The 22193-nt window shown below is 39.3% G+C and overlaps 1 protein-coding gene and 1 long non-coding RNA gene across 5 annotated transcripts in view; one reads left to right on the top strand and one right to left on the bottom strand.

Annotated features, from left to right (window-relative positions):
• The window catches only part of LOC140525750 (uncharacterized), a 41263-nt gene extending 19691 nt beyond the window's left edge, over positions 1-21572 (bottom strand). For 2 of the 4 annotated variants that reach the window (XR_011974105.1, XR_011974107.1), the window contains exons 1-4: positions 21208-21557; positions 6518-6605; positions 5217-5531; positions 3560-3661 (exon numbers count right to left, since the gene is read on the bottom strand). This is a non-coding gene — a long non-coding RNA (uncharacterized lncRNA). Of the gene's footprint in view, positions 1-1665; positions 3662-5216; positions 5532-6517; positions 6606-21207 lie in introns of those variants that run through there. The other 2 variants (XR_011974106.1, XR_011974104.1) reach the window with 2 other exon arrangements.
• Positions 21573-21852: 280 nt separating this feature from the next.
• Positions 21853-22193, top strand: part of AGFG2 (ArfGAP with FG repeats 2) — a 50608-nt gene continuing 50267 nt past the window's right edge. Inside the window, exon 1 of the mRNA XM_072641393.1 lies at positions 21853-22182. Within this exon, the coding sequence (XP_072497494.1) occupies positions 21962-22182 (221 nt within the window). The 5' untranslated portion in view covers positions 21853-21961. The remainder of the gene's footprint in view (positions 22183-22193) is intronic.

The raw sequence follows: 22193 nt of genomic DNA, 5'->3' as shown, positions 1-22193 counted from the left end.
GTACTAATGTAATATGTGTGATATTAAGCTCTTATTATGTATTTAGGATACATAGATGAAAAATAAAGTAGTCCCTTGCCCTCATTCTAGCGGGGGGCACAAGAAGTACACAAATAAATAAATACAAAACGTGCATTTGTATGTGGTGTGGGCTGTGTATTTGTTTGGTGGCTATCTCAGGTGAAGCCCATACTGATGGTAAGCTATGCCATGCTAGTGGGACAGTGGATGCAGTGCTGGGCCTCAAGTCAAGAAGACCTGAGTTCAAATCCAGTCTCAGGCACTTATTATCTATGTGCGCCTAGCCAAGACACTTAACCCCTGCTTCAGTTTCCTCCACTATAAAATGGGAGAATAAGAACACTTATCTCACAGGATATTTTGGGGGGATCAAATGAGGTTATATTTGTAAAAGCACTTAGCACAGTACCTGGCACACAGGAGGTGCTATTTAAATACTTATATCTTTCCCCCTTCCCTTCCTGTTCTGCTTTCCTTCTGTTTAACAGGAATATAATACAGTGAGTGGTTATAATTTTGACCACCAGGTGGCTCTGTACTCAAGACACTAGACCAGAGGTTTAATCAATATCTCAAATACATGTTCAAAATATTCTTTCATGCCAACGGACCATCCAATAAATCCATGCGGTTTCTAATGAGAATAGACTAGGGAGGAGAAGCCTCATTCACCAAGGTTCTGAATTCTAGCTTAGAGGTTATTACATATCTAAATGATTGTGCAGCGACTGACTTTGATAGACTTAGCTCTTCTAGGCAATGCAAGGCCTTAAGACAACTCCAAAAGATTCGTGATGGAAAATGCTATCCACATCCTGAGAAAAAACTCTGGAGTCTGAATACAGATGGAAGGCTACTACTTGCTCTCCTCTTCTTTTGTGGTATTGTTTCTTCTTTGTCGTGGTTCCTCCCATTAATTCTAATTCTTCTTTATACCATGACTAGTGTGAAAATGTTTAACGTGAACGATAAGTACAGCCTATTTCAGATCGCATGCCCTTTGGGGGAGGAGGGAGGAGAAGGAGAGGGAGAAAATTTAAAACTCAAAATCTTATGGAAGTAAATCTTGAAAACTAATAAATAAAATAGATCTTTATTTCTTTCCACCTCAGTTTCCTCATCTGTAAAAAGGGGACAATATTAGTGTCTTCCTCACAAGGCCGTAAGGATCATATAAAATTTTATTTATTTACATGTATGTGTTTATATACACACATATACATATATACATAAGTGAATATATACTCACATGTATATAAAATCTTTTACAAATACAAAAGGAAGGGAATAAGTTATTATTAAACATTTATTATATGCCAAGAACTTCACAAATATTATCTCATTTTCACAGCAATTCTGTCAGGGAGATATTATTATTACCTCCTTTTGGAGGTGAGGAAACTGAGGTAGATTTGCCTGGGGTCACATATCTAGTAAGTACTAGAACCAAATTTGAATTCAGGTCTTTTGGACTCCAGACCCAGAATTCCATTCACTGTACTTCCTAGCTGCATCCAAATAAACAAAACATGATATTAAAAGAACTAAAATGACACATTTCTATGACTCACCCTCACCCACCATTTTGAAAATACTCTACTTAAATCTAGTTTGATCACATTCATAAAACTAAGGCAAATAGCATTCTTTGGTGACTCATTTTATTGTATTAACAAAAATACAATAATCAATCAACAAATTTTGTTAAGCTTTGTTAATCATGGTTCTTCTTGCCTTCAAACAATTGTACCAAAAATTGAGGGATCTATTAATTAGGTGCTGCCAATCATACAATCAATGAGGCAGAGATGGAAAAAAAAAAAAACCAAACACAGTTTACTATACTCAGAGTGTAGGCATCACTGAAAAAAACAATCACTGAACCTAGACCATTCAAGTGTTGGGGTTGGTCAAACATACATGAGCAACATTCAATTAATGTCGACTTAAAAAAGATTTCTTATTGTGTCATTCTGAGTCTGGCTATCTTCTTCAAGAAGTTGTCTGCTTCTGGGAAACATTTTCTCCTGGAAATTCTGTATCAAAGTGGTCTGTTTGTGGCCACTGTTCACAGATTGCCAGTTCTGTCAACCCAAACCCAGAGACATGTATCCCTGAATCAATATCCTAGTCTCTTTCCTGGGGTGTCAGTTGTTAATCAGAAGTTCCTGGAAAAGGCCTTTTTTCTAGAGTAGTTCTGGAGAGATATTTCTTCTAGCAAATCAACTTTCCAGGTTCCAAGCCACTTGTGGATGTTTCCTAGATAATTCTGTTTAAATCTGCTAGCAATAAAACTTAGCATAATTTAGTAGAGCTTTATAAAACTTAATCATATTGACCCTCTGGTAATTAATTCATGCAGTGGAAGTGGAAATCTTGTAAAGTTATTCTTAGGAACATCAGTGCTTTGGGAAAAACATCAAATCAAGCTACTTAGAACTCATCTGAAAATTTAGACAGTTGCAGTCTTTACATATCACTTGTTCTTTCTATCTTTACTTGAATCCTGTACATTGTATGAATTATGCTCTTTATGAGCTAAAGGAAGATTCTTCTAAAAAAAAAATACTTAAGGACCAGACTTTGTCCTTCTCTGTCTCTTGATATTATCAGACAGAGACTTCAAGCAGAAGGGAAAAAACCCCCACCATGATTTAAAAGTTTCTTGACAACTAATTAAAACAATTCTATATGTGAACGCTTCCATCTAACTTGAGACTTTACAAACAATTAGCAAAATCTATCCATTGCCTACATATTTAGGAATTTGTATAAATAGGCATCTGTGAATATTCAAATGGATCTGAAGGAAGTTCAGTAGTTCCCTACTACTTTCAGGGTAAAATTCAAAATATGTTGTTTAGAACCATTACCTTTAGTTGGCCTTTTCCACTTTTTCCCCACTGGCCCAACAGTTGAAGTTCTAAAGGTATTAATAGAATTGCCATTATCACAAGTCCTTTAAGGATATTCTTTTACTTCAGTAAAAACATGTGAATGTCAATCATATATCCTACCTCTCAAATGGAAATAGTCTAGTCTTGCTGTTTTTCCCAAAGTGAATTTAACTAATCCATTAAAAATGAAAATTTACATCTTTATCACATCTCATCTTTTAATCTTATGCATGAATATATAACCATTAAATCAATGTGCAAGGAGATGGCAAGTCTAAGAACTGACTATTCCTAGTTGCCTAGACTAGGAAGTTTAGACAAGCAATGGTCACAAATCCAGATCAGAAAAATTAATGCCATCAGGTCCTTTATATTTGTATTCTAGTATAAACGTTCAGAGATGCTTGATGATTACAACAAAAAGATCCATTATAAAATATTTGTAGTTCCTCTACCATGGCAGAGAAATAAATCTGCCATGAAAGGAAGTAGAACAAGACTCTAACGAAATCAGGATGTTCCCTCAGACTTAAGCCTAAAGTTACACACTAACCCTGCTTCAAAGACCATTGGTATGGGAATTTCTCCTCACAGAAGAACAGGGTGGAGTTGGTGAGAGCCAAGAGAGTTCCAAGCCTTACCAGCCTCCTTGGGTATTCTTCAAAGCAATTCTTCTTTGGGATTCTCAAAGGCAAGTTCTCTTTGGGACTCTTCAGGCATCAAGTCATTTCAGGTACTTCTGGCTTCCAGATTTGAGAGGGAAAATGGAAGAGATCATGAGATAAGTACTTCTAAACTTCAAGAATCAGTATAATCCAGGAGCGGTTAGGTGGTACAGTAGATAGAGCACTAGCCCTGGAATCAGGAGGACTCGACTTCAAATCCAGCCTCAGATACTTGACACTTAACTAGCTATGTGACCCTGGGGAAGTCACTTAATTCCAAATGCCTTGCCAAAAACAAAAAAAAGAATCAATATAATCCAGTCCCAGCAGGATCCAAGCCTTTTCAAATGTGGGGCATAGGAGCAAAGCATGACAACAGTATCACCAGTCCTGAGCTACAGTCACAAAACCTGGAACAGTGCACAATTTTTCTCCTTGGAGAAGTAGAAGACCAAGGGAATGTCTTCTTCCCTTCTTCTTCCAAGGGAATGGAGGGTACAAATGGTTGACATAAGAATACCTATCAGATAATCATCAGAGTAAGAAACCCTTTTTTTGTTAAAAATGTGAATTAGATGTTTGATCCATTGGCAAAGAGAATGCATGAAGAAGTTAAAGTTTCCTGATCCAGCTTTGGGAAACTGATGTGGCGGCTAGGGGAGGAAGTCAACCCAGGACCCAAAAAAAGTCACATTGACTTTATCATCAATTCCCTATAGGTCTATTATACCTGGACTCATAGGATCTTGTACAGAAGTGATGGTAAAAAATTGAGAATGTGGACTGCAATACTGTCCTGGACAGCAGATCTCAAGTTGCTGTCATTTTCCAATATTTTCATGATAGATATGTGAGTAAAATAACTTTAAAGCCTATGACAGGGCTTGGGTTTGATAGTTGAAGTGATAAAGACTATCTGTACCTGGGATACATCTAGGTGAGCTTGAAATTTCCCCCAAGAAAATTCTTTTCTGCCCCAAACTAAAGGACATATATTCAACCCACAAAACTTGACAATATTGACAGCCAACCTGGATTGGTCATCAGCCCAGGTGTAGACACACAAGTCTATAGCAGTTGAGAGATCAGTCAGTGACAAGAGATCTAGGCCTATGAGAGCTAACTAGTCTGAGTTGTGATGTTACAGGTAAACCTGAAGATATAGTTATACTTGTTTCTAGGCAACAATACTAGAGGATGCTCATGTGAAAAGGGCCTTTCATCTAACTGCCCACGTTTACTGTTCTACATGTGAATTACCAAACATTAAATAAGCTTGTTTTTTAATTTTACTGTTATGATCATCTGACTGTTTTGTGTTATGTTCATACAATGCAATGTCTGTTGATTGAGTATACACTATTGCTTATTATTCAGTTACATTTTATATGTAGATCTATGGCTTTGTTGTCGCTATCTAGCTTTGCTTTGTTAGCCATGCTTATTGCTTATGTTATATATCCTGTATGCAGTTAGGTATGTTTTCATTGTAGCATCTTGGAATGTGATGCTTTCATGTCTCCTATATGTACTGTGAATGTGCATTTGCTTCACTGCTGTCTCAACAGTACCAAAAGTAGGTTAATCATACTTGCTGTTTTAAAGTGCTGATGCTTATGCTCATATCACATACCTCATACAGATTTTGGGCCTGTTCCAGATTATCTTTCCAAGGGACTGCAAAGAGTTTTGGCCCAGGAGAGGAATATAATCCCTGTCCCAAAGTCCATTGATATGGGATTTTCTTCTCATTGTTGGGGATAAAGGGGTGGTACAGAGCTGGTGAGAGACAACAAAAGCTCCAGTCTTCACCAGTCCCCTTTTGCTTTTTCAAGGCAAGTGATCTTCAGAACTCTTTAGGCATGGAGTTGCTTTGGGTGCTTCCAGCTTCCAGTTATGACAGGAAAAATGGAGGAGACCAACCCCACTGCAGGTTGCTGAAAAGACTCTGGGAAGACATGAGAGGAGTTAGCAGTCTCTTATCATGTGCCTAACCCAGTCAGCTACAGTAGAGACTTTGGGGAATTGTCCCCTTAGTGAGATCCAGGACTCTTATCTTTTGACTGAACTGAGTTACCTCACTTCCAATGGGAGAATTCCTTCATTCTATATTGTCTGGTATATTTTCTCTTATGTAGATCTTCTCTGATATATTTTGCTATGATTTGGATAAATGTGTTTTGTTATTCTCTGTGTGTGTTCATTAAGTATTTGGTGGGGTATTTAGTCTTGGATATAAAGAGCTTGGAGTCCCCCTTCCTCCTAGAAATAATAAAGTGATCAGAATTTAGCTTGAACTCAATCATATCACCTAGACAAATAATTAAGGAGCAGATAGTTATAATTCCAGTCCAATACCCCTCTCTCTGGGGAAAATATTGTGGTATCTCGCCCTAATTTCCTACTTGCCCTCCTGGCAAGAATTAATGTCTCCTTTGGAGAAGGGCTAGTATGGTGGGAGGGAGTGAGAAGAAGAGACTAGGGATGTCTATTTTGCCTCCCTTTGAGCCACACAATGACAGCCCTCACCATAGGTGAACCTCTTTACATGAATCTCTTTATACTTGGGGGTCTTTCCTCACTCACTGGGTCCTTTCTTACTACTTAGGTATATAATTAAAAACAACTAATAATTTTCTAGTGCTTACTATGTGCCAGGCACTGCGCTAAGTACTTTACAATTATTAACTCATTTGATCATCACAACATTTCTGGGAAGCAAGGTACCCATTTTACAGCTGAGGAAACTGAGGCAAACAGAGATTAAATTATTTACCCAGGGTCAGACAGCTAATAAGTATCTGAGGCTGGATTTGAACTCAGGTCTTCCTGACACTAGGCCTAGCACTCAATCTTCTGCTTCACCTAGTTGCCTCAAGGGAAAATTCCCTTAACTCTTGAAATTAAATAATTTCAAAGAAAAGTCATAGATACCTTTTGGAAAAGCTAATCATGCAACTGAATTCCACATTATTCACAGAGTATCACTGCCAGGCTCAGACAAAGCAGATGGGAAATATTCCTATTCAGAAAGAAAATAGAACAGTGGGGAAAATGAGTCAAGAGGATACTGCCTTACCTTTACAAGACAAGTTTTCAACCCTCCCAGTCATTGACATCCACCAACAGTATTTTCCAGAAGGCATTCTCTCTGAGAACCTCTTAGCATTTCCCTTGAATGGTACAGTACTAGTTTAACCAGGAGTCAAACAGTGATCCCTGAATTTAAGATTCAGAACAAATCAAATTACAATTCCAACTTACACAGAAAATTTCACTACTTACAGTACAGAGTAGGGTACAGTTGTTTTTCATGTTGCAATAATGGTTGATAAATAATAAATAGTACATTATATGTAATGGGGATACGCTAGAAATAGTCACAGCGCCATCAGGGATGAAGTAAGGATGTCCATTATTATCTCTCTTATTCAATATTATCCTAGATATGTTAGCTTTAGCAATAAGAGAAGAAAAATAAATTGAAGGAATTGGAACAGGCAATGAGGAAACAAAGCTATCACTCTTTGCAGATGATATGATGGTATACTTAGAGAATCCTAGAGAATCCACTAAAAAACTACCTGAAATAATTAACAACTTTAGCAAAGTTGCAGGATATACATACATACATATATACACACACACACATGTATAAATTATCAGCATTTCTAGATATTACTAACAAAGTTCAGCAGCAAGAGATAGAGAAATTGCATTTAAAATAACTGTAGACAACATAAAATACTTGGGAGTCTACCTGCCAACACAAACCTAGAAACTATATGAACACAATTACAAAACACTTTTCACATAAATAAAGTCAGATCTAAATAATATCTGAAAAAAAATCAATTGCTCATGGATAGGCCAAGCTAATATAATAAAAATGACAATTATATCTAAATTAATTTACTTATTCAGTATGGTACTGATCAAACTACTAAAAAATTATTTTATAGAGCTAGAAAAAAATATAGCAATAAATAGGAATTAGCAAAAACAATTATTTTCTGTACTAATTAAGTACAAAAAGGCCTTTCAGTAATCACTTTTCCTTTTCTAGTTTAAACACATCCTGATAGAAAAACCAATTAAGAAGAAATTAAGAAAATAATCATATTCTGGAGTTTTATGTATAAATGGAATACATGATGATCCACTTAAACTCCAGAACAACCTTGTTTAGATATTACTGAGAGATCTCAGAGTACTGGATATTAATCCTAAGGGTAAAAAAACCCCAAAACCTTTTAAACAGGAGCCTGATGATACTAAGTTGGTTCATAGATATAACTTTAATATATAATATTCCTGATGCAATTTCATATATACATCACTTTTATACTATAAGCAAACTTGTCATTCCACATTGAACTTTAGCTGTGACCTTTTGTGTTGGAAAAAGGGCTTAGTACCTTTGCCCTAAATCACTTCTAGAAATTGATAGGATTTAAGGCCTTATTTATTTTTTCTTTTTTTTTATTTAATAGTTTTATTTATTTTTAGATTTTGACATTCATTTCCACAAAATTTTGAGTTCCAATTTTTCTCCCCATCTCTCCCCTCCCCCTACCCCATAACACTTTGCATTTAGATTACCCCTTCCCTCAATGTTCCCTCCCTTCTATCACACCCCACACTTCCCTTATCCCCATCTTCTCTCTTTTCTTGTAGCGCAAGATAAATTTCTATGCCCCATCACCTGTATTTCTTATTTCCCAGTTATATGCAATAACAATTCTCAACATTTCTAATATTTTGAATTCCAACTTTTCTCCCTTTTTCCCTCCCCATCCATTGCCACTGAGAAAGCAAGCAATTCAATACAGGCTATGTATGTGTCATTTTGCAAAAGACTTCCATAATAGTCATGGTGTGTAAGACTAACTATATTGCCTTCCAATATTGCCGTCTTCCCTTTTTCCTATTCTCACATTTGACCTTGTCCCTTCCCAAAAGTGTTTACTTCTAGTTACTCCCTTCTCCCATTTGCCCTTTCTTCTATCATTCCCCTCACCCCACTTGTCCCCTTCTCCCCTACTTTCCTGTAGTGTAAGATAGATTTTCATACCAAATTTAGTGAGCATGTTATTCCTTCCTTAAGCCATATGTGAAGAGAATAAGCTTCACTTTTCCCCTCTCACCTCCTCCCTTTTATCCTCCATTGAAAAAGATTTTTCTTATCTCTTTTATGAGTGATAGTCTGCCCCATTCCATTTCTCCTTTTCTCCTCCCAATATTTTCCCCTCTCACCCTTAATTTTATTTTATTTTTTTATAGATGTCATCTCTTCTGATTCAACTCAACCTGTACTCTGTGTGTGTGTGTGTGTGTGTGTGTGTGTGTGTGTGTGTATAATCCCTCTACCTGCCCAAATACTGAAAAAGGTCTCAAGAGTAACAAATATTATCTTTCCATGTAGGAATGTAAACAGTTCAACTTTAGAAAGTCCTTTATGTTTTCTCTTTCCTGTTTAACTTTTCATGCTTCTCTTGACGCTTATGTTTGAAAGTCAAATTTTCTATTCAATTCTGGTGTTTCCATCATGAATGCTTGAACATCCTATATATCATTGAATGACCATTTTTTCCCTTGAAGTATTATACTCAGTTTTGCTGGGTAGGTGATTCTTGGTTTTACTCATTGTTCCTTTGACTTCTGGAATGTCCTATTTCAAGCCCTTCAATCCCTTAATGTAGGAGCTGCCAGATCCTGTGTTATCCTGATTGTATTTCCACAATACTCAAACTGTTTCTTTCTAGCTGCTTGCAGTACTTTCTCCTTGACCTGGGAACTCTGAAATTTGGCCACAATATTCCTAGGAGTTTCTCTTTTTGAGTCTCTTCCAGGAGGTAATTTGTGGATTCTTCAATATTTATTTTACCCTCTGGTTCTAGAATATCTGGGCAGTTATCCTTGATAATTTCATGAAAGATAATGTCTAGGTTCTTTTTTTGATCATGGCTTTCAGTAGCCCCATAATTTTTCAATTGTCTCTCCTGGATCTATTTTCCAGGTCAGTTGTTTTTCCAAGGAGATATTTCACATTATCTTCTACTTTTTCAGTCTTTTGGTTTTGTTTTGTAACTTCTTGGTTTATTGTATAATCATTAGCTTCCCTGAATCCCACCCTCATTTTTAAAGATTTTGTTCAGTGAGCTTTTGAACCTCCTTTTCCATTTGGCTAATTCTGCTTTTTAAAGCCTTCTTCTCCTCATTGGCTTTTTGGACCTCTTTTTCCAATTGAGTTAGCCTATTTTTAAAGGTGTTATTTTCCTCAGCATTTTTTTGGGTCTCCTTTACCAAGCTGCTGACTCGATTCTCAAGCTCTTCTATGACGAGCCCATTTCATATTCATTTTGGAGGTACTGCAGGCAAAAGCCTTGACTTTCTCTGATGCATTGTTCTTCCTCATCTGAAAGGATGGAAGGAGATACCTATTCGCTAAGAAGATAACCTTCTATGGTCTTATTTTTTTTCCTTTTTTGGGCATTTTCCCAGCCAGTTACTTGACTTCTGAATTCTTTGTGAAGAGGAAGGTCCTAGTACTCCTCCTCCCTCCAGGACTGTGTTCAGGGCTGAGATCAGACCAACTGCTCAATTCCCCCAGGGGCTTTGGGTGGGGGCAGAGCCACCACTGAGGGCTAAGGTTCAGATCAGCCACTCAATTCCCCCAGAGGCTTTAAGCTGAGCTGCCTTGACAATAGACCCAGGCTGCTTCCACGGTATAGATGCCCTCCACCTCTGGGGCTGCCTGGGGCCAGTCCTGGGGGGACCCTACTGCCCTCTTACCCAGCTGGGAAAGCCCTCCGAGCTGACCTTTGAAGCTTTCTTTGTCGCTTGTGGGTTGAGGGATCTGGGACCCTCCCTGCTGGGGATTCCGCCCTAGAGGCCTGTTCTGGTCCTGTTCCTCCCTGTGCTGCCTGGCCAGGGCTGGGCTCTGCTCTGCTCAGTGTCCTGTGGTATAGAACTTTCCTGTCGGCCTTCTAGGTTACCTTTGGCTGGAAATCTCTTTTATTCTGTTGTTCTCTGGCTTCTGCTGCTCTAGAATTTGTTGACAGTCATTTTTTCACAGGTATTTTGTGGGCTGTCAGGGAAGCGCTAGAGTATATGTGTCCTTCTGCTCTGCCATCTTGGCTCTGTCCCCTTAAGCCATTATTTAAAAGAAAGCCTTTCACTTGTTTCATTAAGCTGTTAAAGGTTCCTGATATTTGAAAATTTAGTTAGTCTAGCAAAGCCTCCCATGAACAATTCCAATTCATAAGTAATTAAGTTAACTTAGACAAATCAGAGCATACCAATTTAAATATTAATGACAATCTTTAACCAGAGGGGCATTCTGCCTTATGGTTTCAAAGTTATAAAACCACAGTATTCAGATCAAAAGAGGAGCTAACTACAAGCAAATATATTATACTCGAAGAATTATAACTCAAATGAACAGCAATTCTTATATGATGGTTTTCTAAAATCATGCAAGAAGTTAAGCATAATACTAAAATAAAACAATACCATATATTAGAATGTAGCTCCAAAACAAAAATCATTTCATTCATCTCCCATTTTATAAAATGCTGCATTGAGAGACAAATATAGAGTAATTGTGACACAATTATAATTACAAAAGTGGTCAAAAGCATTATCACTCAGGGAACAGATCAACCATGCTGAAAAGAATATTTTTTTCAATTAATTTATCAAAATGTAATGTAAATTGAAAAAAATAACTTTAAAGTATTTAGTGTCTCAGCCAACCTCAGTAATCTCAAAATGACTTAATTTTAATAGAAATATTATACTTATAATTCTTATTCTTGAAGAATTTTTATATTAATGCCAAATTTTAAGTGTATTTTTTATCAAAATTTATTTTACTTATACAGAAAGTAAGATAATCACAATTGTCCTAAGAGGAATACCACATTTTACTTTAAATGATACTGCAGTCAAGAATATCAAAGGAATAAGTGAAAAAAAAACGAAGGAAAACACCTAGCAGTGCCAGATCTCAAATTATAGAGAGGCTGATCAATGGAATACATTAGGTACACAATATACAGAAATAAGTGATCACAATAACCTAGTGTTTGATAAACCCAAACATCACAGGTATAGGGGCAAGAACTTACTTTTTGACAAAAACTGCTGGAAAAACTGGAAAGCAGTCTGGCAGAAACTAGGCATAGACCAACATCTCACATAGTATACCAAGATAAGCTCAAAATGGATACATAACTTAGACATAAAAGGTTATATCATAAGCAGATTAGAGGAACATAGAAGAAATTAGTTGTCAGATCTATCGATAGAGGAAAAGATCATGACCAAATAAGACAGAGAGGATCATGGAAGGTAAAATGGCTAATTTTGATTACATTAAATTAAAAGGGTTTTTGCACAGACAAAATCAATGCAGGCAAAAAATGCAGGAAACTGGGGTAAAGTTTCCACAAATTTCTCTGATAAAGGTCTCATTTCTCAAATATATAGAAAACTGAGCCAAATTTATAAAAATAAGTCATTCTTCAACTGATAAATGGTCAAAGGATATAAAGAAGGAGTTTTCAGGAGAAGAAATCAAAGCTATCAATAGTCACATGGAAAAATTCTCTAAATCACTAATATTAGTTATACTACCTAACACCTATCAGATTGGCTAAGATGACAGAAAAGGAACATTATAAATGGTGGAAGGAGGTGGAAAAATTGTTACACCAATGCATTGTTGGTGGAGTTGTGCACTGGTCCAACCATTCTGGAGAACAAGTTGGAATTATTCCCAAAGGGCTATAAAATTGTATACTCTTTGACCCAGCAATACCATTATTCGGCCTGTACCCCAAAGAGATCAAAGGAAAAGGACTCATACATACAAAAATATTTATAGTAGCTCTTTTTGTGGTGGCAAAAAAATGAAAACTAAGGGGATGTCCATCAGTTGGAGAATGACTGAACAAGTTATGGTATATTATGATGGAATTCTATTCTGCTAGAAGAAATTATGGAGGGAATGGTTTCAGAAAACCTGGGAAGACATATAAACTGATGCAAAATGAAAGGAGCAGAACCAGAAGAACATTGTATGCGGTGATGGCAATATAGCAATAATAACCAACTATGAAAGACCTGACTACTCAGAAGAATACAGTGATCCACAACAGTCCTAGAGCACTAATAACAACAAATGCTCTCCATCTCCAGATAGAAAACTGATAGACTCTGAGTACAAATTGAAACATATTTTTTCCTCTTTATTTTTCTTGATTTTTTTCCCCACAGCATAGTTAATGTGGGAAAATGCTTCCTAGGATTTCATATGTATAATGGGTATCACATTTCTTGCCTTCTCATTGGGGGGGGGGGGGGGGGGGGCAGAGGGAGAGAAAGGATTTGGAACCGAACATAAAAATAAAGAAAAAAATAAATGAGATTGCATTACAATTTTGTTTAGGACAAATTCAATCAAATTGAGTATGAATTTGCAGTTATTAATGGCACCATACAGAATTTCAAGTTTGCCACAGGCGATTCATTGTCAGCATCTTAAATTATAGACCCGGGGCAGCTAGGTGCTGCAGTGGATAGAGCATCAGTGCAGGAGTCAGGAGTTCAAATCTCATCTCTGTTGACCTGAAAACTTGGTTAAAGAAAGGCAACAGGCTAATGCATACATTTTATGATTTAATTAATTAATCAATTCCCTATTAAAGACAACGGTAACATAATGCATTATGGAGCCAGAAATGTTCTGGCTACCCAGTGCAGAAATCTTCTGGCTTATATACATTTTGCCGTGAGAAAGGAACTCTCCTAGTTGAACAAATCATAAATTTAGTAAGACAAGACAATTAACAAAGTAATGTTGGTCAGGCCTTGGGATTCCAGCTGGGTAAACATATGTCTCGGTGATAAGGAAAGAAACCCCACCACTAGTACGTGGTAGGCTTCCTCCCTTAAACAGATAATTGACATAGGAAAGCGTAAACAATGTTCAATAGAAATTATGATCTAAGATGTCTATATTTTCTTTATCATTAATATGCCATAACATAGTATATGTCTATAGATCAAAGGAAAGTCCCATTATTCATAACATAGTATGTGTCTATAGATAATAAGATTCATCAAAGGAAAGTCTTATTATTCATCAAAGGAAAGTCTTATTATTCAAGATATAGTGTCTTAGGTTAAAGGTCTCCTTAAGGAGTGTAGAGTCGGCCTTGGCTGGCTTTTGCTGACATAGGAAGAGGCACTCTCTGAGTTTACTTCAGAGAGAACAAAGAGATTATTCTAAAATTTTATATTAAACATTATCATCTCAGACACTCAACAGGCACTAGCGGTGTGACCTTGGGCAAGTCACTTAACCCTAATTGCCTCATCCTGGGTCATCTCCAGTCATCCTGATGAATATCTGGTCACTGGATTCAGATGGCTCTGGAGGAGAAGTGAGGCTGGTGACCTGCATAGACCTCCCTCACTCAAAACAAAATGCAAGTCATGTCGTCATTTCTCTGATGGCATGATCTTCTTTGGCAATGAAGGACATGAAGGACGAACACACCTCCCACCCAAGCCCTACATGGTCTGATACCTCCCAATTGCCTCCAGTTGTTTCCCACCATTGATTATATCACTAATTACCCCAGTCTCATCAAGATCCTCCTTAGACCCTCCTCCTAGACTACTAGACCACCTCTAAAGCTTTCCCACAATCTTTCTGTATATAGATTTCATCTCACCTCCATGAAGGTGCTCAAATTCAATCCAGCTCAGACTCTGTGTAGCTGAGATTGGTTCTGGTCCACTTGTTAATACAAACCTTACAAATGCTGAGGCTCCTTAAGAGTCACCCAATAAGGGGAATCTTTAATAAACTTTGTTTTACTTTGACTGGAAGAAATCTTAAGTTGAATTCATTCGGCAGGACTTGTCATGTCGGTATTTTGGGGTCCCGAGCACCCCAAACCTCAATACGGTTTCCAGACCTCAACAATTCTAACATTTCTCTTAAACAGAGTTCATAACTTCGCAGGCATGTAAATCTGCCTCTTCTCCTTTTATCTTTATTGAACAATGGGATAAACCCACTGATTCTATCTTGAAGATCTCCCCTATTTCCTATCCCACCAGGCTATATTGATGGGATTAACTAGAGAATTTCTGCCCCAGATACCAGATCTTTACTACTCTTGAGGCCTCCCAATTTTTCCAATTTGCATTTTTAAAAGCTTACAAATACAAAGTTGATTTCCAATTCCTTTTACATGCTTTTGATTCAAATTTACCTAGGCAATTAAGTTCTATTAAATCATTCACTGCGAAGGTATAAATGACAAGACTTGGCAATATATTGGATATGTGGAGTGAGTGCAAGAAAGGAATCACCAATGACTCCAAGGTTGCAAGCTTGGGTGACTGGGATGATGGTGGTAACTTCAAAAATAATAGAAGCTGGGAAGAGAGTGCTGGGGATAGGGAAAAAGAATGAGTTGAGTTTTGGACATGTGGAATTTAAGTTATCTACGGAATGTCCAGATGTCTAAAAGACAGAAGATGGTGCTCAGGAGAGACATTAGGGCTGGATATGATTCAGAAATCACCTACACAGAAATTATAATTCAACCCAAGATGAAATCACAATGGAAGATAATGTAGAGGAAGAGGAGAGAGCTAAGGATAGACCCTTGGTAAACACCTACAGTTAGCTAGTATGATCTGAAGGAAGAACCATCAAAGTGTCGAGGTTCAGGGGTGCTGGGGATCCCGAAATACCGACATGCCGGGTCTTGCTAGATTGAATTAGACTCAAGACTTCTTTAAACCAAAGCAAAACAAAGTTTATTAAAGGTTCGCTACTTTGCCACTTAAGGAGCCTAACTGTTTGTAATGCTGGTATTGACAAGCTGGCCAAATAGAATCTCCGCTAGAAAGAATCTGAGCTGGATTAAACCTGAGCGCCTCCATGGAAGCTAGATGGAATTTATATACAGAAAGTCCGTGGGAAAGATCTAGAGGTGGTCTAGTGGTCTGGGAGGAGGGTCTAAGGAGGATCTTGATGGAATTGGGGTGACTAGTGATGTAATCCAGGGTGGGAAACAGCTGGAAGCAATTGGGAGGTATCAGACAATGAAGGACTTTGGTGGGATGTAGGTAGGGCAATCAAGAGGTAACAGAAAATGGAAAGCCAGGCTAGGCCAAGGGCAACAGATTTGAGTATGAAAGGTCAGGTTAAGTACAAGGATTCAGGAGGACCTGGCTACTAATTTCAGTATGAAAGGCCAGGTTAAGTGGGGAGATTCAAGGAAAATTCAAGGAGGTTCCAAGAGTCCTACCCCATCAAAAGGAGACTGAGAAAGAGCAGTCAGATAAGTAGGGGGACCAGAAGAGAGCAGTATCACAAAATCCTGGAGAAGAGAGATTATCCAGATGAGGATGACTGACATAAAAGGCTGCAGAGAGATCAAAAAGGGTGAATATTGAGAAAAGGCTTATAGATTTCCTAATTACCTAGATTGGCTGGCAAGAGGTAACAAGCATTTATTAAGCACTTATTTAGCATTTATTAAATGCCAAGCACTGTCAGGCACTGGGGAGACAAAAACAAGCTAAAAGAAAGATAATCCCTGCCCTTAAGCTAAGGAGTTTACATTCCTATGGAGGAAGTCACAACCCACAAAACAGAGATGAAAAGGGAGGTAGGAAGAGGGGAACTCACCAAGAAAATACGAAGCAGCACCAGGAGGAGAATGAAGGTTGGCCAGCCTGAGCTTCTCTCCAAAATGAAGAGAAGCGTGACCGAGGGATGTTCCAGGGAGAGAGGCATGATGGCAATATCTACCTAGGTTTTTCAATCCAGAATTACAGAAATAAAGGAAAAGTTCTTAAGTTGATATAGTCAGTGTTTAAGGATTATAACCCCTGATAATGTTTAATATAAAATTTTAGAATAATCTCTTTGTTCTTTCTGAAGCAAACTCAGAGAGTGCCTCTTCCTATGTCAGCAAAAGCCAGCCAAGGCCGACTCTACACTCCTTAAGGAGACCTTTAACCTAAGACACTATATCTTGAATAATGAGGCTTTCCTTTGTATCTTATTATCTATAGACCATATACTATGTTATGGCATATTAATGGTAAAGAAAAATAGACATCTTAGGTCGTAATTTCTATTGAACTTTGTTTAGCCTTTTCCTATGTCAGTTATCTGTTTAGGGCAGGAAGCCTGCCACTCACTAGTGGTGGGATTTCCTTTCTCGTCACCGAGACATATGTTTACCCAGCTGGAATTGCAAGGCCTGACCAACATTACTTTGTTAATTGTCTTGTCTTACTAAATTTATGATTTGTTCAACTAGGAGAGTTCCTTTCTCACAGCAAAATGTATGTAAGCCAGAAGATTTCTGCACTGGGTAGCCAGAACATTTCTGGCTCCATAATGCATTATGTTACCGTTGTCTTTAATAGGGAATTGATCAATTAATTAATTAAATCATAAAATGTATACATTTTTAGCCAGTTGCCTTTTCTTAAATTAAGTTTTCAGGCCAACACCCCTCAGAGACCTACCAATAGTTGCGCTAACAAGGAACTTCTCCAAAAGATTACTAATTCCCTAAGTGAGATCCCCCAAATGGAAACCCAAGAGGACATCCCCTGAAATGACACAGAAAGAAAGAACACCTACCCAGTAACAAATGGAGGTCTTTATTCTCCTTTCTTTCCCTTGTCCCACCTCTCTCCAACTCAGTCCTTCAGAAAATGTAATCATCTTAACAGAGCCAACATGGGTAGAGCCCTAGTCTGAGTTAAGAAGACTTAGATTTTCAACTCCTAACTCATACTTACTAGCTCTGTGCTGCTGGACAGATGACTCAACTTCCTAATCAGTTTTCTCATCTATAAAATGAAGATCTTAGGATCATAGATCTAGAAGATACCTTAGACACCATCTGGTCAAACCCCTTGACTTTAAAGAGGAGAAAAGTTGAGACCTAGAGAGGTTGATTTGCCTAAAGTCATACAAGTAGTAAACATTAGAGGCAGGATTTGAACTCAGGTTCTCCAGACATTTCTCTCTACTTTGTAATAATACATTGCCTCCTATGATAATAACATCTTACAAGATAATAGTACCTATTATTATAATTATTAATAATACTGTAATTAGCTGTTATATTATAACTAATAATAATAACATGAAAGTTAACATAGGGATAAAGAATAAGTGAGGACTTGGAATTGATGGGGTACAAGCCCAAGCCAAGATCTTTTCCCCTTGGATCGGGAGGGTTTTTGTCCCATTAGTCTGAGGGACCCCGGGAAAGTCTGGTCTTTGGGGGGAGGCTCCTTGGATTCCCCTTCCATTTCTCCCAGGCCAGATTTGATATTCCTTTCTTTGATCCCATTATCAGCCACTCCCATCAGGATCCTCCCAGGGTTTGATCTAAGGAGACCATCCCTGGGACCCCAGACTACCTGGGGACACCTGCTTCTGGCCCAGGCCCTCCATTGTCTGATATCTCCTGATTGCCTCCAGCTATTTCCAACACTTGACCAGTCACCCCCTCCTTAGACTTCTCAAGATCTTCCCTAAACCCCTCCACCCATCACCCTATACTACCAGACCACCCCCAGATCCCTCCTACAGTCATTTCTGTATTTAAGTTCCATCTTGCCTCCATGAAGGTGCTCAGATTCAATCCAGCTCAGATTCTGTCTAGCTGAGATTCTATCTGGCCCGCCTGTGAATACAAGCGTTACAAATGCTTAGGCACCATAAGAGCCAATCCAAGGTGGCGAATCTTTAATAAACTTTGTTTTACTTTGGCTTTAAGAAGGTGATAATGTTTAATATGAATTTTTGGAATAATCTCTTTATTCTCTCTGAAGCAAACTCAGAGAATGCCTCTTCCTATGTCAACAAAAGCCAGCCAAGGATGACTTAACATTCCTTTAGAGACCTTTAACTTAAGTCACTATCTTGAACAATGGGACGTTTTCCATATCTTAATATTTGTAGACATATACTATGTCATGGCATGTTAATGGTAAAGTAAATACAAATATCTTAGGCCGTAATTTCTATTTGAAACTTTGTCAAATTTTATTGTATTTACAACCTATGCAATTAAGAAATTCCTTTCTAATGGTCTAGTTAATCACTTATGGAGATCATAAATCTGAAGGACACAGAACACTTCTTTGTCCTAAAACAGATTTAAGGCTGCCCAATTCTTTGTATCAATAGCCAGAACATTTTTCTGGCTTCATAATGCATTATGTTACCGTTTTCTTTAATAGGGAATTGATCGATTAATTAGTTAAATCATAAAATATATGCATTTAGCCTGTTGCCTTTTCTTTAACCAAGTTTTCAGGTTAACAAAGGCTTGAGCTGAATTCATTCAAGCAAGATCTGGCATGTTGGTATTTTGGGGTCCCCAGCACCCCTCAACCTCATCAGAATCAGGAAGGTTTGACTTGACCTCTAAAGTCTTTTGCAATTCAAGATCTCTGATCTCATCACTGACTGATTCTAAGATTCTCATTCTCCAATCCCCAGATAGTCATTGAACTTTCTATCTTCCAAGTATTCAGGAACTTAAGGGAAGAATTTTTCTTCTCTTCTGTATTCTGACTCCAGGAACTTGGCATTATATAAGACATCTTCACTTCTCTCTCTGGAAGGCTTAGTCCAGGAAATCTTGCTACTTCATTGGCTATAGTTACTTTGACCTCCAGGACCAAGAGGTTCAACTTGGATGCCACCTCTGAGAGTGACAGGTTCTATGACTAAGAATGATAATTAGGAATTACAGTACCATCAAAGACCTAAAGGAAATTCAGTTGATCTAGACCCCTCATTCTATTCCACTCCATGGTCTAATCTGTTGCTAAAGTTCCTGAATTTCACCTCTGAAATATCTCTCCAATATGCCCCCTTCTTTCAACTCTACCACCACCTTGAACTAGAAAGTCAGAATTTCTGACTCTTTTTCAGGTCCTGGTCACCCCATATCTAGACTATTATAGTAGCCTTCTGGTAGGTCTCCCTGACACAAGTCTCTCCCCACTCTAGTCTAGCCTTCATTCAGCTTTCAACGGGAGCTTCCTAAGCAGAGGTCTGACCATGTCACCCTCTTCTACTCAACAAATTCCAAAGTCTCTGTTATCCTTTTGTCGAGGTTAGGGGTCCTGGGGACCCCAAAATACCAAAACCCCGTGTCCTGCTTGAATGAATTCTATACAAGCCTTCTTAAAGCCAAAGGGAAAAAAAACAAAGTTTACTAAAGATTTGTCATATTGGGTTGACTCTTAAGGAGCCTAATTATTTGTAATGCTTGTATTGACAAACAGGCCACATAGAATCTCAGCTAGATAGAATCTGTGCTGGATTAAACCTGAGCGTCTTTATGGAGGCGAAATGGAATTTAAATACAGAAAAAAAATGAGGGAAGAATCCAGGTGTTGCCAAGCAATCTCAGGTCCCAGGGATGGTCTTGATAGGAAAGGTCAGCTTGGAATATAGATCAAACCCAGGGAGGATCCTGATGGGAGTGGCTGGTAGCCCAGACAATCAATAATCCAGGCTGGCAATTTGGACCTCAAGAAAACGCTAAATTGTGGTCCGTATTAGGATCAAAGATAGGAATATCAAAAGAATGCTAAATCAAATTAGGGGAATCCAAGGAGCCCCCCAGCTCCAGGCTTTCCCTGGCCCTTCACACAAATGGGACCAAAACCCTCCCGGTCCAAGGAACCTCGGCTTGGGCGTGTACCCCACCACTTTCAAGTATAACATCTTCTGTTTGGCATTTAAAACCTTTCATAACCTGCCCCCTCCCACCTTTGCAGTCTTCTTACTTTGTCATGTACTTTGCAATTTAGTGACATTGGCTTTCTAGCAGTTCCTTCAACAAGACACCCCATCTCCCTACTCTCCAAACATTTTCACTAGCTGTCCCCCATGCCTGGAATCTCCTTCCTCATCTCTGCCCTCTGGCTTCTCTCCTTTCCTTTAAGTTCCAGACCAAACCTCATCTCTCCAGGAAAGCTCTCCTTATCCTAATTCTAACGGCCTTACTTCAGCATATTATCTTCAATTTATCTCCTAGATAGCTTGTTTGTACATATTTCTTTGCATGCTGTCTTCCTCATTAGACTGTGAACTACTTGAAAAACAAAAAACTCCAGAAGCAAATACAAAATGCTTTTTGGCATTCCAAGCCCTTATCACCTAGTCCCCTCCCACATTTCCAGTCTTCTTATACCTTACTCCCTAACTCCTCCATCCAGTGACACTGGCCTCCTAGCTGTTCCACAAACCAGACAAGATCCTTCATTTCGTGGCTTTAGGCATTCTGCCTGACTCTCTCTCACCCCTGGAATCTCTCCCTCCTCCTCTCCCACTGCTGACCTCCCTGGCTTCCTTTAAATCCCAACTAAAATCCTACCTCCTAGGAGAAACCTTCCCCAACTCTCTCTGTTAATGACTTCCTATTAATTCTGTATTTAGGTTGGTTGGAATACATTTGTTTGCATGTTGCGTCCCTTCCCCTGGAAGCTCCTGGAGGGCACAAACTGTCTCTTCTGCCTTTCCTTGTACCCTCAGCGCTTACCACGCTGGCTGACACGGCATATTAGTGGCAGAGCCAGCTAGAAGCCGGGCATCCAGCCTCAGGGTCCGGGGCTCTTCCAGCTACAAGGTGCAGTTTTCCTAACGTGTCACTGAGGTCAGCGTCGCTGCTTATCTAAAAGAAGACTGCTAGTTTCCTGGAGTTATCAGATGAGTGGTGGCAGGTGCTAAAGGTGCTAAAGTTACTGGGGAACGCGGAAATAAACGGCAGAAAGCGTGCAAATGGCACGCACCAGCATGAAAGCCTGATACGCCGCCCGCATTTTTACCTTTTCCTTAACGTGACATAAAAAGAACCTAGCCCGAGCTCCCCGCCCTCGGGGCAGTAGAGAGAGAAATAAGGAGAGAGAAGGCACAGGCCACCAATCAGAGCTCGAGGGCTGGATTTCCGGGAGAAAAGGCGGGGCCAAGGAAAAATGGCACGGTCCGTTTTCTCCCTCAGACCAATCGGAAAGCCTGGAGGTCACAAGGGGGCGGGGGCTGGGTGTAGCTAGATGAGTTTCTATCCCCTGCGGCTTCCTTATAGTCGGACCAATGAGAGAGGCGAGCTAGACAAGCTGTCCAATCAGAGCCTGAGGGGGGAGTAGAGGAAGACGTTGAGTAGCTGCGGCGCCTGCGCGGGTGGGTTTAGGTTGCCGGATCCGTGGGTGAGGAGAGTGTCCAGGAGGAGAGAAGGTGTCAGTGCTGGCGTCTGAGGAGACCCGGCTGAAGAGGGGCAGGGGGTGGGGGGGAAAGCGATGATGATGGCTGCGAAGAAGGGTCCGGGCCCCGGCGGCGGAGAGGGCGCCGGCAAAGCGGAGGCGGAGGCGGCTTCGGAGGTGTGGTGTCGCCGAGTGCGGGAGCTGGGTGGCAGCAGCCAGGCCGGAAACCGCCACTGTTTCGAGTGTGCCCAGCGCGGGGTCACTTACGTGGACATCACCGTGGGCAGCTTTGTCTGCACCTCCTGCTCTGGTCTCCTGTGAGTCTTTC

This window comes from Notamacropus eugenii, chromosome 2 (assembly GCF_028372415.1).
Source record: "Notamacropus eugenii isolate mMacEug1 chromosome 2, mMacEug1.pri_v2, whole genome shotgun sequence".
NCBI classification, from domain to species: domain Eukaryota; kingdom Metazoa; phylum Chordata; class Mammalia; order Diprotodontia; family Macropodidae; genus Notamacropus; species Notamacropus eugenii.
Note: the sequence above shows the minus strand (reverse complement) of the source record. Positions and strands in the feature narration are given on the sequence as shown.